Raw genomic sequence first — 16,778 nt, forward strand, 5'->3', positions numbered from 1 at the left:
TTGATAGTTTTAGGACAGGAAACGAAGGAAAAGAACATATTTTAAATTGAAACAGCAAGGGAAAATTTATGGAGACAGAATGCAATTTCCTTTGACCAGAGCAGGATTAAGGAATCAAGAAACCTATTAAGGCATATGAGGGTATAAAAGTGCACTGCTCTGTGTTAGAGTGTCTGGGGCACAGGTCAGTATTACAGACAGATGAACTCAATGCTCTGCTGCTTCTCTGCCAATTCCGGTGGTTTTCATCCTTGTAAATGGTTTTGTTCCCCAGGACCTGGCCAACAGTAAAATCCAGCTTACCTGGATTGTGAAGAGTCCCCCTGAGAAGACTCCCCCGCTCCCAGCAAGGGGACAGGGGTCTCCAGCCTCCTGGCTTTCTGCATGCTGTTCCCAGGGGAAGGTCTCTCCCCACTCAGCCGGTCCTGTAACAGGTTCTCTCTGCTGAGGTTCACATCTGAGTATGGGCAGCCAACTAAGCTGTGACAGAGAAACAAAAACCAGAGAGAGAGGGCAATGAAGGCTTTACAGTCATACAGTCTTCCCTGTCTCAGGCACAGAAATCCATCACAAACCCAGAAAAAATGAGGCCACAAACTCTCGGGAAGGGCTGTTACCCAGCTCTAGGTGTGGGAAAGCAGGAGACTATATGGCAGAATTAAAAACCAAAGTCATTTTGTTAAAGAGCCACCTCGGAGGGCAAGAAGAGCTCATCCTCTATAACCTGCTTATCTGAACAACATTTCATGAATCAACAGAGTTCTGCAACTTTCAGTCTGGAAAATTCAAAGCCCTTTACTACATGATAAACAACCAGGTCTTCAGGCCTCCCACCTGAGATTGTTTTCTTGCTCTTAAAATAATTTACTTGAGAAAAAGCTTCCTTTTCCAAGAGCACACAAGAAATCAAAAGGCAGAGCACAAAACATGAGCGATCTCTCCTCACTTACACTTTAACATCCTACCCATGCCCTCTCCTCACTGTCTCCTTGCATGCTGTTCTTGGGTATATTTCACAAAAAGAACTCCTCCAGTACTGCTGGAATGTAGAAATTGGAGTGAATGAATCTGTTTGCATTGCAGCTATAATGATTATAGTGGTATAAACAGAATTTATGATCTAACAGTCCGCTTAGACACAAGAGGGAGCTGTGATTTCAATTACAACTATCTCCAGAATAACCATCCTGAGATCATTTCAGTGCAGTGCAGTTGCTTGGTGCATTGTTGTTATTATTATTATTATTATTATCATCATCATCATTATCATTGTTACTAACAGCACTCATCCACATACGTGTAATGTGTTCCGTATCGGGGGCCCCGCACGTGCCCGATCCCCTGGCAGCCTGGAGTAGGACACGCCTGTCCCACTGCATCCTCTGGGTCTTCAGCACCTGGCAGTAGCAAAAAAAAGAAAGTTAAACAGATTTGCACGTGAGGAGCAGACTGCACTTAGGAGATTATCCAGGGTACCAAAGGGTGTCCTGTACTTACCTAGAGGCACTTGCAGAGCATGCCCGGTTTTGTCACACCAGCCCACAGGATGGATGTCAGGGCTGTCTGCATCCACCCAGAAATCGTAGTGATGGTCCCAGCCATCAAAATGTATCTGAAAGAAGCAAAAGTCTCAGGAAAAGACACAGTTCAGGGCATGACTCAGCTTTTATGTTAACTTCCCCCTTTGTTTCACCTTGCTCAGCTTGAGGCTGATTCATTCAATCTTTCAGATCAATCTTTCAGTCAGGCACAGTCATCTCTGTGCTCAGTGTGACTGTTTTCCTGCACCTGTGTTCTACAGAACAACCACGTTCTGGTGGCACAGTCTGTCACCCCACAGCCTGTGGGTGCTCTAACACTCAAAGTCCAAAGCTATGCAAACACAAATACTTATTTAATTGTTCTGTTTTCTTATGATCCCAAAACACCATAAAAGCCAACAAGTTCAGTGAGTTTTGCAGTGAATGAGCTACAGTTTTCTGCTGGATGAAGGGACTGGTAATAGTTAGCTCAGATCCAGGCCAGGTTAACAAAGACTGAGGATCACTGGAGTTTAAACGCTACTGGGTTGTTCATGCAGCCAAGTTTAAATGTATTCATTCCGTTTCATGCCACTATGGGCTGGCAAAGCTTGGCTTTTGTCCACAGCAATGAGACTGAGAATCAACCAGATAATGGGGAGTGAACTCCACTCCTGCCCACGTTATCATCCTTTGGGAAGGAGACCTGTGGCCATGGAGTCTCCATCACTGCAGCCTCCACTTTAGCTGGCTCACACTTAATTCCTCAGAAGCCAAAGCAAAACAGATTATTTTGGCAATATATTTGCATGAAAAGACTAAGTTAAAATGCATTTATGTGACAAATTTGTACTGGAGAATGAGGCCACTTCCCACATGTAACCAGGGTTTAAACTGCTTTGGGTTTTCCTTTCCTGGTAGGAAAAAACCCCAGTCAGGCAGCTTCCCACAGCAGAACACTCATGCTGCCTTCAATCACGGAGATCACAGGAAAATTCCAGGAGATGGGACATCACCCTGTCAAGTGTTAGTTCAAAACAGTTACATTAGAACAATAACTAACACCAGGCCGATTCCATCAGATTTCAGCAAAGCAAAGCAACAGGAAGCACTTCCAGTTGGGCAGGCCTGGAGGCCACAGCAGCTGCCAGGCTGCTATTTGCTGCTCCTCATTCCCACGGGTGTTTTCCCTGCGCTGCCCATCCCGGCGTTCCCAGCACAGGCTGTGCCCTTGGGAGCAAGATCAAACCTTAACGCGATGGTTGTCTTTGTCAATGATTGTTGCCACTCTTATCAGGATGGGATTTCGTCTGTCCACAGCCTCTAACTTCATATTAGCCTGGAATCCGTGAGGAGGACGCTGGAAGAGAGCATTGTAAGCAGAATGCTAAAAAGCCTTGGAGTTCAGAGCTGGTACCTGCTCTGAATGAAACGTGCTCCCGTTTCCATCCACCCCGAGCTGCCTTTGGAGCTTTGGGTTATCTCACATGCCAGACTGTTCAGAGGCTAAAATCAGAGCTTCCAAGACGTTAAAATCAGAGTTCCCAAGAGGACTGAGCTGAGTGTTTGTCAGCAGCCCCAAACTGCTGGAGAGCAGCCTGAGGTGGCTCAGCACAGAGCAGCTGTCCCAGCCAGGGCAAGAGGCCCTTCCCTCACGGACAAAAGGCCAGGAACCACCATGAGCTCCACTGACACGGCCTCCCCAGCCTGACAGCAAACCTCCCACACAGCAGGGACCTGGCCTTCTAGAGAAGAGGAGACTGAGAGGAAATCTCAACAGTACATATAAATATCTCCAGGGCAAGTGTCAGAGGGTGGTGCCAAACTCTCCAGCAGGGCCCAGCGACAGGAAAAGGAGCAACGGCCCTACACTGAAACACAAGAAGTTCCACCTCAACATGAGGAAGAAATTTCCATGGAGGGCGGTGGAGCACTGGAACAGCTGCCCAGGGAGGGCGTGGAGTCTCCTCTCTGGCGAGTCTCTCTCTCAACCCACCTGGATGCAGAATTCCAAACCCACCTGTGTCCCGTGCTCTGGGTGACTCTGCCTTGGCAGGGTGGTGGAATGGATGATCTCCAGCCTCTCTTCCAACCCTGACTATTCAGTGATCTCCCACCAGCAGGGACAGTTGGCCAGTTCCCCACTGTGCACATGTGAACACGCCACCGGGTGAAGTCTCTCTTCACTACCCTACGTCCTCCCTGGCATCAGCCACAGCTCCTGCCTGTCACAGTCATCCTCGTTACACAGGTCACCCTCTGCTCCTTATGACACCACCTGTGCTGCTCATGAACTGCTGCTGGGAGCTGCCGTGCTGGGACTCGGAGCAGCTCCGGCCCCAGAGCGTCCCCCTGCAGTGGCTCACTCACCCTTCTCCTCAAACCCCAAAGACTTTGGGAAAACTCCAGAATGTCCTTTGACTGATATGTGCCCTTTGCAGCACCTTATGTAACCTCTGAGCAACAGACAGCTTTTACCAATGTTTCCATTTATCTGACTGCAAATTCCTCCTCTGACCTCCTCAGCTGGGGGTTATGGATGCTCATTCAAAACATGTCCCTCTCACTTCTGCACACAGAGGTCAGGATTGCAGCAAGAAATGATAAATTGTCTATTTGAACATGGCCAGGTTAATGAAATTATTATAATCACTCTTCCCTCCCAATCTTCCTTACCCTTTTTACTGCCTGTGCCAGGGGGCAGGAAGGAGATGCACCCTGAGCTTAGGGGTTTAACTCCAAACCTGAAGTTCCTCTTGGGTCATTTCACCCGACACAGACACCTATCCATGGGCTGTCAGACACCAGACACACCAGAGAATAGACAATCTAAACTGCTTTTATTTGCAAGAGCAGCGGAACCAGCCAATCTTGTCTGTCCTCCCTGAAGGAGGAGCTGAGTGCTCAAGGTCCAAATCCTGCCCAGAAGAGGAGCCAAGCTCTTTGTTTAAGCCTTGCTAAAGGGTTGCTGCCCTTTTGGAAATAGCTTATGAATGTTTTGGAAGTGGCAGCCCAAGAGGATGGGCTGAAATAGCAATACTTATATTGGAGCTGCCTCTTGAGTTTTCGGGTGGAGAGGGCAGAAAGCCAGACCCAAGACCTGCTATTTGTGCTGATGACCTGTGTCTCCAGACTGCATAAGACAGCTCTTTAAAATTGTTAAAAGCTAATTCAGTGAGAAATGCCTGTTCTGGCTCTCCACCTGCATTTTTATGTACTGATTTCCTGTAATTGCTAGCTGGAATAATAATAATAATAATAATAATAACAATAATTTTTAAAAAATCAATAGCTTTGCCATTTATTTGCGCTTCAGTCCAACCAAGCCAGAAAAATAACGAGGTTCGATCTTGAAAGAGTTCTATTAACTGCTGATATATCAAATACCTTTTCTTTTCTGTCTCATTTTTGAAACACAGCTTTAGATGCTAATTTGCACTCTGGAGTTTCATGAGAGCCAGAATTGGTCCTTCCACTCTTCTCTCAGAGCCTGATACCTGAAGGAGCAGAACAATGGCTGCAGAGGCAGACAAGGCAGCTGCATCCCCCTTGGGAAGACACTTTGGAAGAATCCAAAGAAGGGAGTTCACAGTACTGAACAGGCTGCCTGTCCTGAGCAAAGCCCTCACGTTCAGATGACATTTTTCACGACATTTTAGACCCTGGAAATCTGAGGGAAGAAGCCACAATAGCAGATTACTGAGGACTTGGGCTGGGAGTTTTAAGTTCACATTTTCCAGCTCTATTGGGATTTTAGGAGCTCAAAAAGGCTTAGTCCACCCTTGGGGGCAACAGCTGTGTCCCACTGACAGCCTTCACTCCTCATCCTGCCCTCTGGCTCCCAGGTGCTTCCCAGCTATGGGAAACCTCAATCCCAGGGATGTTCTGGTAACTCCAGTTAAAGCCTTACACTTCTCTGAAGAGGCAAAAACCTCTTCCACCTCCCTGACACCACCTTGCAGCCTGCACCAACCTCAAGTGGACACCGCTGAAATCTGGCAATTATCGAATCTGTCTGGCTGGATTTTTGCCTCCCTTATCTGAGGTCCCCCTGACTGCTTTTCCTCCTCAGTCCCAAAGACCTTTCCACAAAAATACACGGGAGGGCAGCAGGTATAAACCTGCAACTCCGCTTCAGCAAAAGGAACCAAGACAAGTGTCACGATGGCATGGAAGAGTTTTTAAACACAGTGCAAAGTTTAGCAAGGTGAGCCAGCAGTGTGGAAGGAAAAAAATCAATTTAAAAGTACAGTTATTTTAAAGGCTTTTGTTTTGTTTCAGCTCACAGTGAGATTCCAGACAAATACACTGAACTGCAGTGAAACAAACAAAAGCTCACAGTCCTAAGGTTGAGAGAAGCACCTTCACACTGAGTCTGCAGGATGGTCCTAGCCCACCCAGGGGTTTGGCAGAGATGCTCTTTCATCTGTTAACACATTTATTTCTGTGGAGGGCACAGCCAGCTCCTCCCCAGAAGGACTAAGATCTGTATTAGCACACATAAACCCTTGATATGAAGTTCTCTACCTTAATTCCAGCCTCACTAGCCAAGGAAATACGGATTTGCACAACTGTGAGGTGAATTTTAGAGAGGTTTTTAAAACGTCATGTGGAGGGGACACCAGATGACTGCACTCTTTCTCCCCTCTGTGCCCTCTGTGAGGCACTTCCCACATTCCTCTGGAACACAGTTACCTGTGTGGACTGAAGGCTCTTCACTTAAATCTGTTAATGGAGCCACTGAAGATATTTAGTCTAAAATCCTTTCCAAGCCAGCTCTTCACAGTATTAAAAAAGAAATAAATCTTGTATTTTGCTGTGTGTTTTGCTTTAGCAGCACTGAGATGATCTTAAAGTAAACCACAGTTTCACCCGCCTGGCACAGATGAGGTGAACCACCCTCAAACAAAGCCTCTAGCAAAAAAAGGGTAGATAACAGCACCTGAGCAAGAACAATCAAAGAGATTCACCCACCAGTTTAAAGGCTCTTGCTGGGGCTGCTTGGGAATTAGTTTCTTCCAAGTATTTCTCCCATGAGAAGCCTTTGGAATCCTTGTATCCTGAAAAAACAGAATTAATATTTAGGTAAGAAAAGCCCCACATGTATTGTTACAAACAGCAAAAAGGCAGCTCTGTGACGCTGTAATTGGCACTTACAGTGGATGGATGGTGCTGGGAAGCAGCCTGTTTGCTCCTACCCACCTCCGGCACCCAGAGCAGCTCTATCTATGCCCCAGTTTTGGACTGGGCTTGAACCCTGGTGAGCTCATTTCTGTACAGCTTAATCAATTCTTGTTCTCTAGAGAAAGCTCCAATTAAGAACTAGTCAGAGGATTCTGTGATGTGCAACGGCATCACTAAATTAATTTCCTGTTTTATTAACTACTCTACATGTGAGTGCCTGTAAGACTGTAGAACCTTCTCCTCTCCTGCTGCCCGCTCACCCAGGCTGAGTGAAACCAGCAGCCTGGAGAGAAAAGGCTCCATGGGCGTGCTGCTCTAACAACACTGGGATGTCCCTCCCTGGCAATTACATTTAAGAAACTGCTCTACTTTTTTCCTCTTTCTATTTCAGTAATTTTTACCCCCAGGACGGGTTCCTTTTGGCAGGAGAGTGCAGTGACTAAATGCAGAGCACAGTCTGCAAACCGCTGCACTGAAGTCCCTCAGCAGAGAGACCAGAACTGGCTGCAGGTTTTGTTGGGGGCACAGGAAATCCTGACATGAGCAGAGAACTGCAGAGCCCAGCCCTGCTGAACTTTCCAGGAGCAGGGATAGATGTGGTGCTGCTGAGAGGGAACGTTCACAACCCCTTCTACATCTACAGCAAAGGCACTGAGGCCAATGCCACCCGTGCAGAGGGACCGTGCAGTGCTTCCCGCTCCGCTGAACCTGGAACGCAGTAAATACAGGAATTCTTGCTCCAGGGCTGTCAGTCTGACAAATGTCAGGCTTAATTTTTTTATGTTTGCTATTTTGAAGGTGAATGAGCACTTCTGAGGCCTGAAAACAACACTGGTTTCCCTGTATGTTCTGCCCTCTCTTATTTGCCAACATTCTCTTCATTTATGAAATTCCAGCCCAGCAGAAAGAGATGTGGCTTCACTTACTCCAGAAATTCCACCTAGGAAACCATTAGAGCGTGGTGCTAACAATGCCAAGGCTGTAGTTCAATCCCTCTACGGGCCATTCACTTAAGAGTTGGACTCAATGATTCCTGGGGGTCCTTCCAGCCCAGAGTACTCTGTGATTCTGTGATTTCCAGAAATTCCATCTAGGAAATCATGAAACTGATCCCTTCTTCTCCCAGCTCACCTTGAAGGAAATGCTGGAAATCCTTCTCACTTTTTCCCTTCTAAACTCAAATTCAATTATAAATTACCAAACCCTGTTCCATTTCTTGAAAGAACTATGAAACAACATAAATTGCAGTGGCAAAAAGCAGGAACAATAATATTGTTCAAGCAGTAAAGAGTTCTGAAGCAAACCTGGAACTTGCAAACATGTAATTATGTGGAAGATACAGTTTGCAGGTTTTTTGGCTGAGGCAGGAAGTAAGTCTCACTTGCAACCTACCAGGTGGTGTTGTCAGTGGGGTTCCAGTTTCTTGGCAGTAGCCGACAGGACGGATATATGGGCTGCTCGTTTCACACCTGAATCAAAGAGGGAAAGTTGGCACCAGTCAGATGGAAAGCAAAAAGAAAGGCAGGATTTCAAACGCTGTCTGATAGGTGTTTGCTGGGTGAGCAGATGCTTTCAGTGGGTGTGATCACAGTGTAGAAGACAAGCACTACCTCGTTAGAATGTGTAACACCAGGTTTTCAAGGCATTCAAGCTATCCCAAAAGAAAGGGAAATACAAAGAAAAATCTTGCAATGGTTTGGTTGGAAGAGACCTTAAAGCTCATCCAGTCCCATTCCCTGCCATGGGCAGGGACACCTCCCACTGTCCCAGGCTGCTCCCAGCCCCAATGTCCAGCCTGGCCTTGGGCACTGCCAGGGATCCAGGGGCAGCCCCAGCTGCTCTGGGCACCCTGTGCCAGGGCCTGCCCACCCTCACAGGGAACAACTCCTTCCCAATATCCCATCTATCCCTGCCCTCTGGAAGCGGGAAGCCATTCCCCATGTCCTGTCCCTCCATCCCTTGTCCCAAGCCCCTCTCCAGCTCTCTTGGAGCCCCTTCAGGCATCACAAGGAGTTTTCTTATTCCAATGCTTCCCAGACAGCTCAGGCCACCATCACTGGTTCTGCACTGAGCTGCCCAAATGGGAAGGGAACTACTGGGCTCTTTGTGAAAACCCCAAGTAATTACTCAGATGCCTAAAAACTGATAGAAGATCCCAACTTTAGTGCCAGCATTTAACATCTCAGCTATTACCCATAGATGAAGAGCAGAACAAAGCCAGTCTAGCTGCAGACATGTATCAGAAACAGAATCTTTTACCAGTAGTCGTAGCTCTCATCCCAGTTATCGAAATGGATCAGCAGCCGGTTTTCCACCATGTCCATGACGGTGGCGACACAAACCAGGGACGGATTCTTCTTGTCCACTGCCTCCAGTTTCATTCCCAGACGAAACCCAGAAGGTGTGACAGGCTGAGGAACAGGACACCAGGAAAAGGAAATCAGCCACGTTCTTGGCCATTGAAATCCCCCTTATAAACTCCTTTGGCCCCAAAACCCACAGACCAAAACACACTACAGTTACTGCCAAGAGGTCTGCAGACAGGATTTCCATGAGTTCTGGCAATGACTGTTACTATTGCTAAAAAAGAGCTCATGTGGCTCAAAAAACAGCATTTCCAGGAACACCCACCACTGCAGACCCCCAGGCTGAGACCCCTTGCAGTGATTTGCTGAGGATAATGAGCACTGCACATCTTGTTTTACTGGTGGAAAAATTAGGAGAGTCTTCAAGGAGAAGTGACTGAGTGGGAAGCAGGGCAGAGCTGGGCCCTGATCCTGCTGGAGTCAGGGATTGTCCATGTGCAGCTTCCAATCCACCAGCTTGGTGTCATCACAGTAACATGAAACGGGACCAAGGAGTTCAAGGGAACTGAGGTTAACAACCACTGAGAAAGCACCAGTGGGGGAAGGATGACAAATGCTCAAGATCCACAGCCCCATAATAAATCCCATGGCACACATGAGCATGCTGCTGGAAACCAGAAATTATTTTGGAAATGATTAAATTAGAGGAAAGTGACACAAATATCCCGACTGTAGGGGCACAGCAAAACAGACGGTTGTAATATATTTAATAAATGGTTCAGTAAATCTTTTCCTCCAGCATTAAAGTGGAAGGGAAATACAAATTCTTTCTCTGGAAAGTCAGTGACTGGGGAAAGGAAGAAAAATTGTACTAGTTTTCCTTCTTAAAAATAAAACACAGCAGGAAGTAGTTTGCATCTGATTGTACCGTGGTTGTACCTCTGACATGAGCATATTAAAACCACATAAATATTCTGGTCAAAACTCACTTAGCACCAGACCTACTGAAACCCCTTCTATTACATAGCACCACTTACACTGCTGAGGGTCTTAAAAAGGCTTTTTGGAGCTGCTTGAGCTTTGCAGTTCTTCAGATAGGAAGTCCAATTAAATTCTCCGTCCTTGAAACCTAGGAAGAGAAAGAAAAAGATTGTTTTACATGGCCCTGGTACAACCTGGTGGGTTTTTCAGAAATGGAAATTACCTGGAGAGAATATGAACTTTGCATGATAACTGCCCTGCTATGATCTCCAGGGGCTGTGCATTTCAGCTAAACCAGCTCTCTCTTTTTCACCATAACGGCCAATCATTAATCTCAACCTTCAAATGTTTCTAGGAAATTGAATGCAGGAAAGACTTGAACGCGGGAAAAAAGCAAGTTCTGAAGCCCAGAGAGACATCCAATCCAGAGCTTCTAATGTGACTAACAATGTCAATCTTTGGGAACATCAAAGAGAAGGTATTTTGCTCTTTTGTGAGTCACTGTGTTAGTTAAACCTCTTCCCTTTAGCCCCTCAGATCAAGTTCCACGATGAAATCAACACTAAAAATGAAATATGCAGAGCCAGAACATCTAGTTCTTAGTAGAATTTACGGTTTCTTGTGCAGCTCTCTATTTTCTTTCATACCTTTAGGAGGGAGCAGCTTATGGCTTGTTTTTTCACACCAGCCCACAGGATGGATGTCTGAGGAATCAGCATTACACCAGAAGTCGTAGCACTCTGGGTAACCATCGAAGTGCAGCCGCATCCTGTACCCCTGGACCTACCGTGAGAGAGGCTCCGATTATCACCAAGGGTCACACAGAAGAAGGAAAATCACTAATAAAACACCCCCTCACATTTGCACTTACAGAGAAAGTAAATTAGGATCTCGTTTATTCCTCCGAAAGTCTAGTTGTATTTTAACTCATCTGCTCTCCCAGTTTCCACGCTCCTCTTTCCCCACTTCAAACAGCTGGAAATAAAACTGGTCAGTGGAACCTCCCTGGGCTCCTGCTCCCTGCCATGCACAAGTTCCTGGGGTACAAAAGCAGCCCCAGAACTTTCATGCCTATACCAGATCAACCCAGATTTCACATAACTGAAGCTGCATTAAAGCATTCGGACTTGTTTATATTTACTAAATCTTAGGGCCTCATGGCATTGTTCTTTTTCATATTTGCTCACTACAGGTAATTAATAGGTTTGCTATTCTTAGTTCCAAGTGCAAAAATCTGACAGTAGGATTTCAGGCAAAGATTTTAATCACGTAACATCATTCCTTCAGTGTCACCTTGAACTCCTACCATCAATTAACTAATTAAAGTACTCCAAGTACTAACTAACTGAAGTTTCTACTTATTGAAAAAAAAATCTAAATGCACATGGGACTTTTGGAGTCAAAGACAAGAAAAACAACTGACCTCAGCCACTGTGAGAACACAGACTCGAGAGGGGTGCTCAGGATCCACCCCTTCCAATTTCATTCCAACTTTAAATCCATTTCGGCCTTGTGGGAATGATTGATACTGTGAGGGGGGGGAGAACCATTTGTTTTTAATTCTTAAGGACAAAATCTATTGCAGAGCAGTCATCAGATACTTAAGGCTTCAAATTTTTATATTTCAGGCTTCAAATGTTCAACTTAGAGAAGAAAATCCCATCCCCAAGTGATTGCTGCTCCAACAGACAGGTGCAGGCTCAGGGATCAGTAACAGCACCATCACAGTATTTCACATTTACTCGTTATTCTAATTAATCTCTCAAAAACACCGAACTGTTGCAATTAGCTATGAACACATCTTTGAGCAGATGTAGAAATGAGCTCTTCTCAAACACAAAAGAATCCCCTTCCCTGCTCAATGCAGAACCAAAGAGCTGGGAAAGCTACAATCACCATGTGTCAGTCCAGACTCTCCCCAAAGGTAACTTGCCATCTTCAAATGGTGAAAGGGACAAGGCAGGCTTGATCTGCAGCCCAGTTTTACAGTTATTCCAGAAAGCATTTGTGTTTTTCATTTATCTGTAGTCTCAATCCAAGTGAAACAGTTGAAACACAGTAAAAGTTTAAAAGCAACCTGAATTGGGACTGCAAATGACCCAGTGCAGGACCAGACCTTCCTTCTAAGCTCCCTCTGGAAGGACCAACAGCCCTGGGCTCTGAAGAGCTCACTGGGAGCTGCACATTTAACTGAGCTGCAGAGGCAGCTTCAGCAAGGCTGAACTCAGCCTCTGGCACCTCCACTGTGACTGACACCAACGCCCACCCTCCCTCCAGGCACTCGCTGAGTGAACCTGCCCCACTCTCTGAGCCAAGGGACTCAGGGCTGTCCACAGAGAAAGGCTGGGAGGGCTGTGGTACCACCACAGAGGACATGTGACAGACACTAGGCTGTCCCTCTGTCCCTCGCCAGCAGCCCCTGAAGTTGTCCAACAGCCAGAGCAGAGCAGATCGAAACAGCTGCTGGTTATTTGTGAGACTCAACAGCGTTTTTTACACCCTGGATTGTGATGAGACCCCCAGGGCAAATGCCTGTTTCCCCCGGGCAGAAAACAAACAGTTATTGCCTGCTTGTACCAAAACAACTCAGAAATGCAAGTGCTGGCTTGAGGGTGGTCTCCAGTCCCACCTCCACTGAGAATCAATCCTGTGATTGCCAGTAATCCTGTGATGTTGCCTGAGAAAAACAGAGCAAGAGAGCGAAAAAAGCTGCCAACCTCTCTGAACAGCTTTTGGGGAGCAGCTGGCATCTGTTCCTCTTCCAAGTAGGAAGACCAGTTCCATACCTTCTTCTTTCCAGGAAGCACTAATTAATCAAAAACAAAGAGGAAATCAACATTTCTCTCTGATGCCTCCTGCTCTTCTCCTCCTCCTCTCTTCTCCTTCTCCTCCCACGTTTGCTGTGGCACCGCAGAAGAGGCAGTGTTACTCAACTTTTGAGGAAAGGTAGGAATTCCAGCAATAGGAAAACCGTGCTCACTCCTCAGGAAATGAACATTTATTGTACTACAGGTCAAATGAACTGCGGCACCTGGACTGCTGGCAAGCTGCCCATGGAAAGGTGCCACGGGAAAGTCTGGACAAGACAGAGTAACTTAAAATTGTGGGAATTAATTCCTCCTCCTGACACTTCACAGAGGAATAAGGGGTTAAATATAAAATAACAGGCAGCACAGAGAGGCATATAATGGCAGCTAAAATAAGCCTAAAATAAAATAAGTGAAAAACCAAGTGAATTTTTGCTCAGTTCACAAGATTTTTTTTTTTTAATATATACACACACATATATTTATAGCCTCCTAATAACACAATGCATCTACCAGAGAGGCAGCTCCCAGATGATGAAAACAACTCGGATTCATTCTGGTAGAACCACAGTCATACACACAGAAAATTACATTCTAAATGTGTATTAAAACTCTCCCCCCAGTTGTATACTAACTAATCCCTGATTTAAGGTATATAATACGTTTAACTCATAGTCTAGAGTCAATCATGTTGTTCCCTATTTATTTTCTACTTAGCACTGTAGGCTGTGGCTGAAGCTCTCCAAAGTCAATGGAAAAAAGATTCTTATTGTCTTCAGTGAGCTCTGGGTGAAGCTGACTCCTTCCAGATCCTCACCCTGTGCCCATCATGCAGGCAAATCCAAGATATTCCTGCCACTACATCTCTGGAGCTGACTGTGCTAAGAGGGTTATGTACCTAATAAGCTGTTCTGAATGTGAAATGAGCTCTACTGTCCTTTCCTCTTCTGTTTATTATTATTCACTTTATAATAGCTACTAAAAAAAAAAAAATCTATAAACATTAAAGAAAAGAGACTATGAGCTTAGCTCACCTTGTTTTATTGGTTTAGTGTTTCTGCGGCTTTTCATATTATTTGATTTATTCTTCTCCTAGACACAGATACGTTAAAAAGAAGTTTAGCAAGATTGTTTTTCCCTCCCTCTGATCATCTCACCATGCAGGTACAACACGGATGTAACAGGTAACTAACAGGACTATTAGCCAGCATTGCTGTCTCTTGAACAACCCTGCAAGAACATCAGGAGGGAATGTTACACAGATAACGTTGATCCTGGTATCCCAAAGTGCTGTACAAGTTATTTCATATAGGCTACTGAAGTTCACTTAAATGTGGCTGCTGAAGAGCACAGGACCAAAATCTCCATTATAATACAGAGGATTTGCTTTCTGCAATGCAGGATCTGCTGCTCACGTCAGCAGCCTCCCTGGAACACTCCTTTTTCCTTTCCCTTTCTTACGTCCATCTATGCCAGGGAATGGATACGGGGGAAAAAAGGAATCTATGAAGCCCTAAAGGAAGCAGAAGCTTCAAGTAACTCCTGTCACAGATGAGCACCCCAGACAATGTGGTCTCCCTGTGTCACACTCCGAGCCCGACTGTCGTTCCCGTTTCTTCTGTGCATTTGCAAACTGGGGTTTGATTCCTCCCAGGCAGTCATTTCTCAGAGCAAACCAAAAAAAAGGCAAAATGTGCCAAAGCTGCCTGCCAAACATTCCCCAGAAGGGACAGGGGGGCAGTTTCTAATGAGGACGAGGAGAAGGGGGAAAAGAGAGACCGCAAGGACTTCTGAAAACATCCATCCCTTAAAACATCTCACCCACATCACAGAGAAAAGCTGAGCAAGACGATGCGTTAAACTGCTCATGACAGCAGAGCTGCAGCTTTATTGCCCACAAACACCTACCCCAGTGGGTCTGCTGTACAGAGCCCTGCACTATGTGAACAAACATAAAATGGCTCAGAGAGGCTCTGATGGGTGGGAGCAGAGCACAGGGGGGCACAAAGGGCCCCAAGAGGGAGTCAGGGGCTGCAGGAAACTGAAGGGAAGATCAGCTCAGGACTGAGGTACTGCTATTTATGCACCATTAATACAGGTTTCAGGTGGTGCAGTGAGAGTACATGCAAGTAATAAAACCCAAACAAACCCTGTGGTTTGACACTGATCTTCAGTATCATACAACAGTATCTGAGTGCAGCTGTTCTGGAGACGTGTGGTTTTATTACTCTGAACTCCTGACTTTCACTTCACCTGAGCAGTTCATTCACCCCTGGGACTCCTCAGAACAGATATTCCCATCACTGATGCAAATCAGGATCAGACCCAGACCATTCCCTGGGTACAGAACAACCTCCCTCAGCCCAGTCTGCACTGCACAAGGAACGCTGAGACAAACAACTGCCCCTGCTTTTCACAGGTCTCTTTAAAGGAAGCACATACAGCCTCATTTACCTCATCCTCATATGCATTTTCCTCCTCATCCTCTGAATCCAGAGGCAATCTTCTCTTCCTCCGGAGACGTCTGACAGGTCTGCCAGCCTCAGTCACCTGACAGCCACTGCTGGTAGTAAGATTTCCATTATTTCCCGTTTCTGCAATCATCTGGAATGTCTCTGATATCATTAAACATCCAAAATTAAAAACAATATCAAATTAAAAGTGCAACATTACTCCTGCAGTGTTCCCAGTGTCTCTGAACCTCTTGGAATGAGGAGGCCTGGGCTGAGGACCTGAGGAAATGAATGGTGTCTGCAGGATTTCCTGGATATAGAACTGTAACACTTGGTCTGATGGGTTCATTCTACTCACAGCAACTCCATGTTCCCTTTAAAGGCTTTCAAACAAAAAATGGGAAAAATCTGGGGTTTCTGTACCTCTCCCTGTGCTGCTGGGAGCCCGTTTGAGTACAAATCTTTCCATTCTCAAAGCAATCCATTTGCTCACAGGTTTGGGAATCGGAGCAGGGCACGGCTTGTCTGGGCACTGCAGAAGCAAAGAAAAAGACAACTATTACATTAAAATGTTACAACACCTTTCAGGAAATGAGTTCTATCAAAGTCCTTTACAAACTTTCATTAACTGACACTCAGTATCCCATAGTGAGGGAAGTAATTATCATCTGTGTGCTGCCACACCGCCTCAGTAGGGAAAACCCCCTTTTATTTGTAATGTTTTAATTTCGGAGCACTGGTCTCCAACAGTACTCTCAGGCACATCTTGGTTGACTTGATGATCTTAAAGGTGTTTTCCGACCTTAATGACTCTGTGATATTATCTATGAAGAAGCTCTACTGAATAGTGAGTAATTTAATCAAAGGAAACTGGTGATTTACAAAGTGATGCTGAACAGCCTGAAGGACTGACCGGGGGAAGAGTGACCCACGTTGCAGCAATCTGTGGAGAACTGCTGCCCGTGGGATGGACTCACACTGGAGAAGTTCATGAAAAACTGTCTCCCACTAGAGGAATTCCCTGCTGGAGCAGGGAAGGACTGACTCCTCTCCCTGAGCAGCGACAGAAACAACCTGTGAACTGACCATAACCCCCACTCCCATCTCCCTGTGCCACTGAGGGGAGGAGCTGGGAACAAGGGAGGGGTTTGACGCCCTCCAGCACAACCCTGCATATACATGGCCTGTCCTGCCAAGGACATCACAGGAAATCCAGATGCAGAACTAGAAAACCCCTCCAGACACACACAGGGCAGCTTTGGAAAAGGAATGATACGTGGCAGACTTCAGACATTCATCCTTGGAGCTTAAAACAGAGGTCATGAAGGAACACTTTACTGGTCCAGATAAAATTATTAAAGTGTGTTAAATAGTGTCACTGTGCATATTTTATTATTCCTGACCTGCAAATGCAACCAAGCATCAAAAAAAAAAACCACAACAAAACCAAAACAAAACTAAAAAACCACCTTTCTAATGAGCAAATAGCTGCAAAGATTACTCACTCCTTGATCTTCTTTACTGTCT

The 16,778-nt window shown here is 45.8% G+C and overlaps 1 protein-coding gene across 7 annotated transcripts in view; it reads right to left on the minus strand.

Annotated features, from left to right (window-relative positions):
- Positions 1-16,778, minus strand: part of LOC104697706 (lethal(3)malignant brain tumor-like protein 3) — a 39,924-nt gene that overhangs the window by 15,866 nt on the left and 7,280 nt on the right. For 2 of the 7 annotated variants that reach the window (XM_039564562.1, XM_039564561.1), the window contains exons 2-15: positions 15,675-15,783; positions 15,253-15,413; positions 13,833-13,890; positions 12,709-12,797; positions 11,415-11,519; positions 10,639-10,774; positions 10,048-10,139; positions 8,964-9,115; positions 8,097-8,173; positions 6,495-6,580; positions 2,770-2,880; positions 1,498-1,612; positions 1,298-1,397; positions 304-480 (exon numbers count right to left, since the gene is read on the minus strand). In XM_039564562.1, the coding sequence (XP_039420496.1) occupies positions 304-480; positions 1,298-1,397; positions 1,498-1,612; positions 2,770-2,880; positions 6,495-6,580; positions 8,097-8,173; positions 8,964-9,115; positions 10,048-10,139; positions 10,639-10,774; positions 11,415-11,519; positions 12,709-12,797; positions 13,833-13,890; positions 15,253-15,413; positions 15,675-15,720 (1,505 nt within the window). In that variant the 5' untranslated portion in view covers positions 15,721-15,783. The other 5 variants (XM_039564563.1, XM_039564564.1, XM_039564565.1 and 2 more) reach the window with 5 other exon arrangements.

The sequence above is a fragment of the Corvus cornix genome, chromosome 23 (assembly GCF_000738735.6).
Source record: "Corvus cornix cornix isolate S_Up_H32 chromosome 23, ASM73873v5, whole genome shotgun sequence".
Lineage (NCBI taxonomy): Eukaryota > Metazoa > Chordata > Aves > Passeriformes > Corvidae > Corvus > Corvus cornix.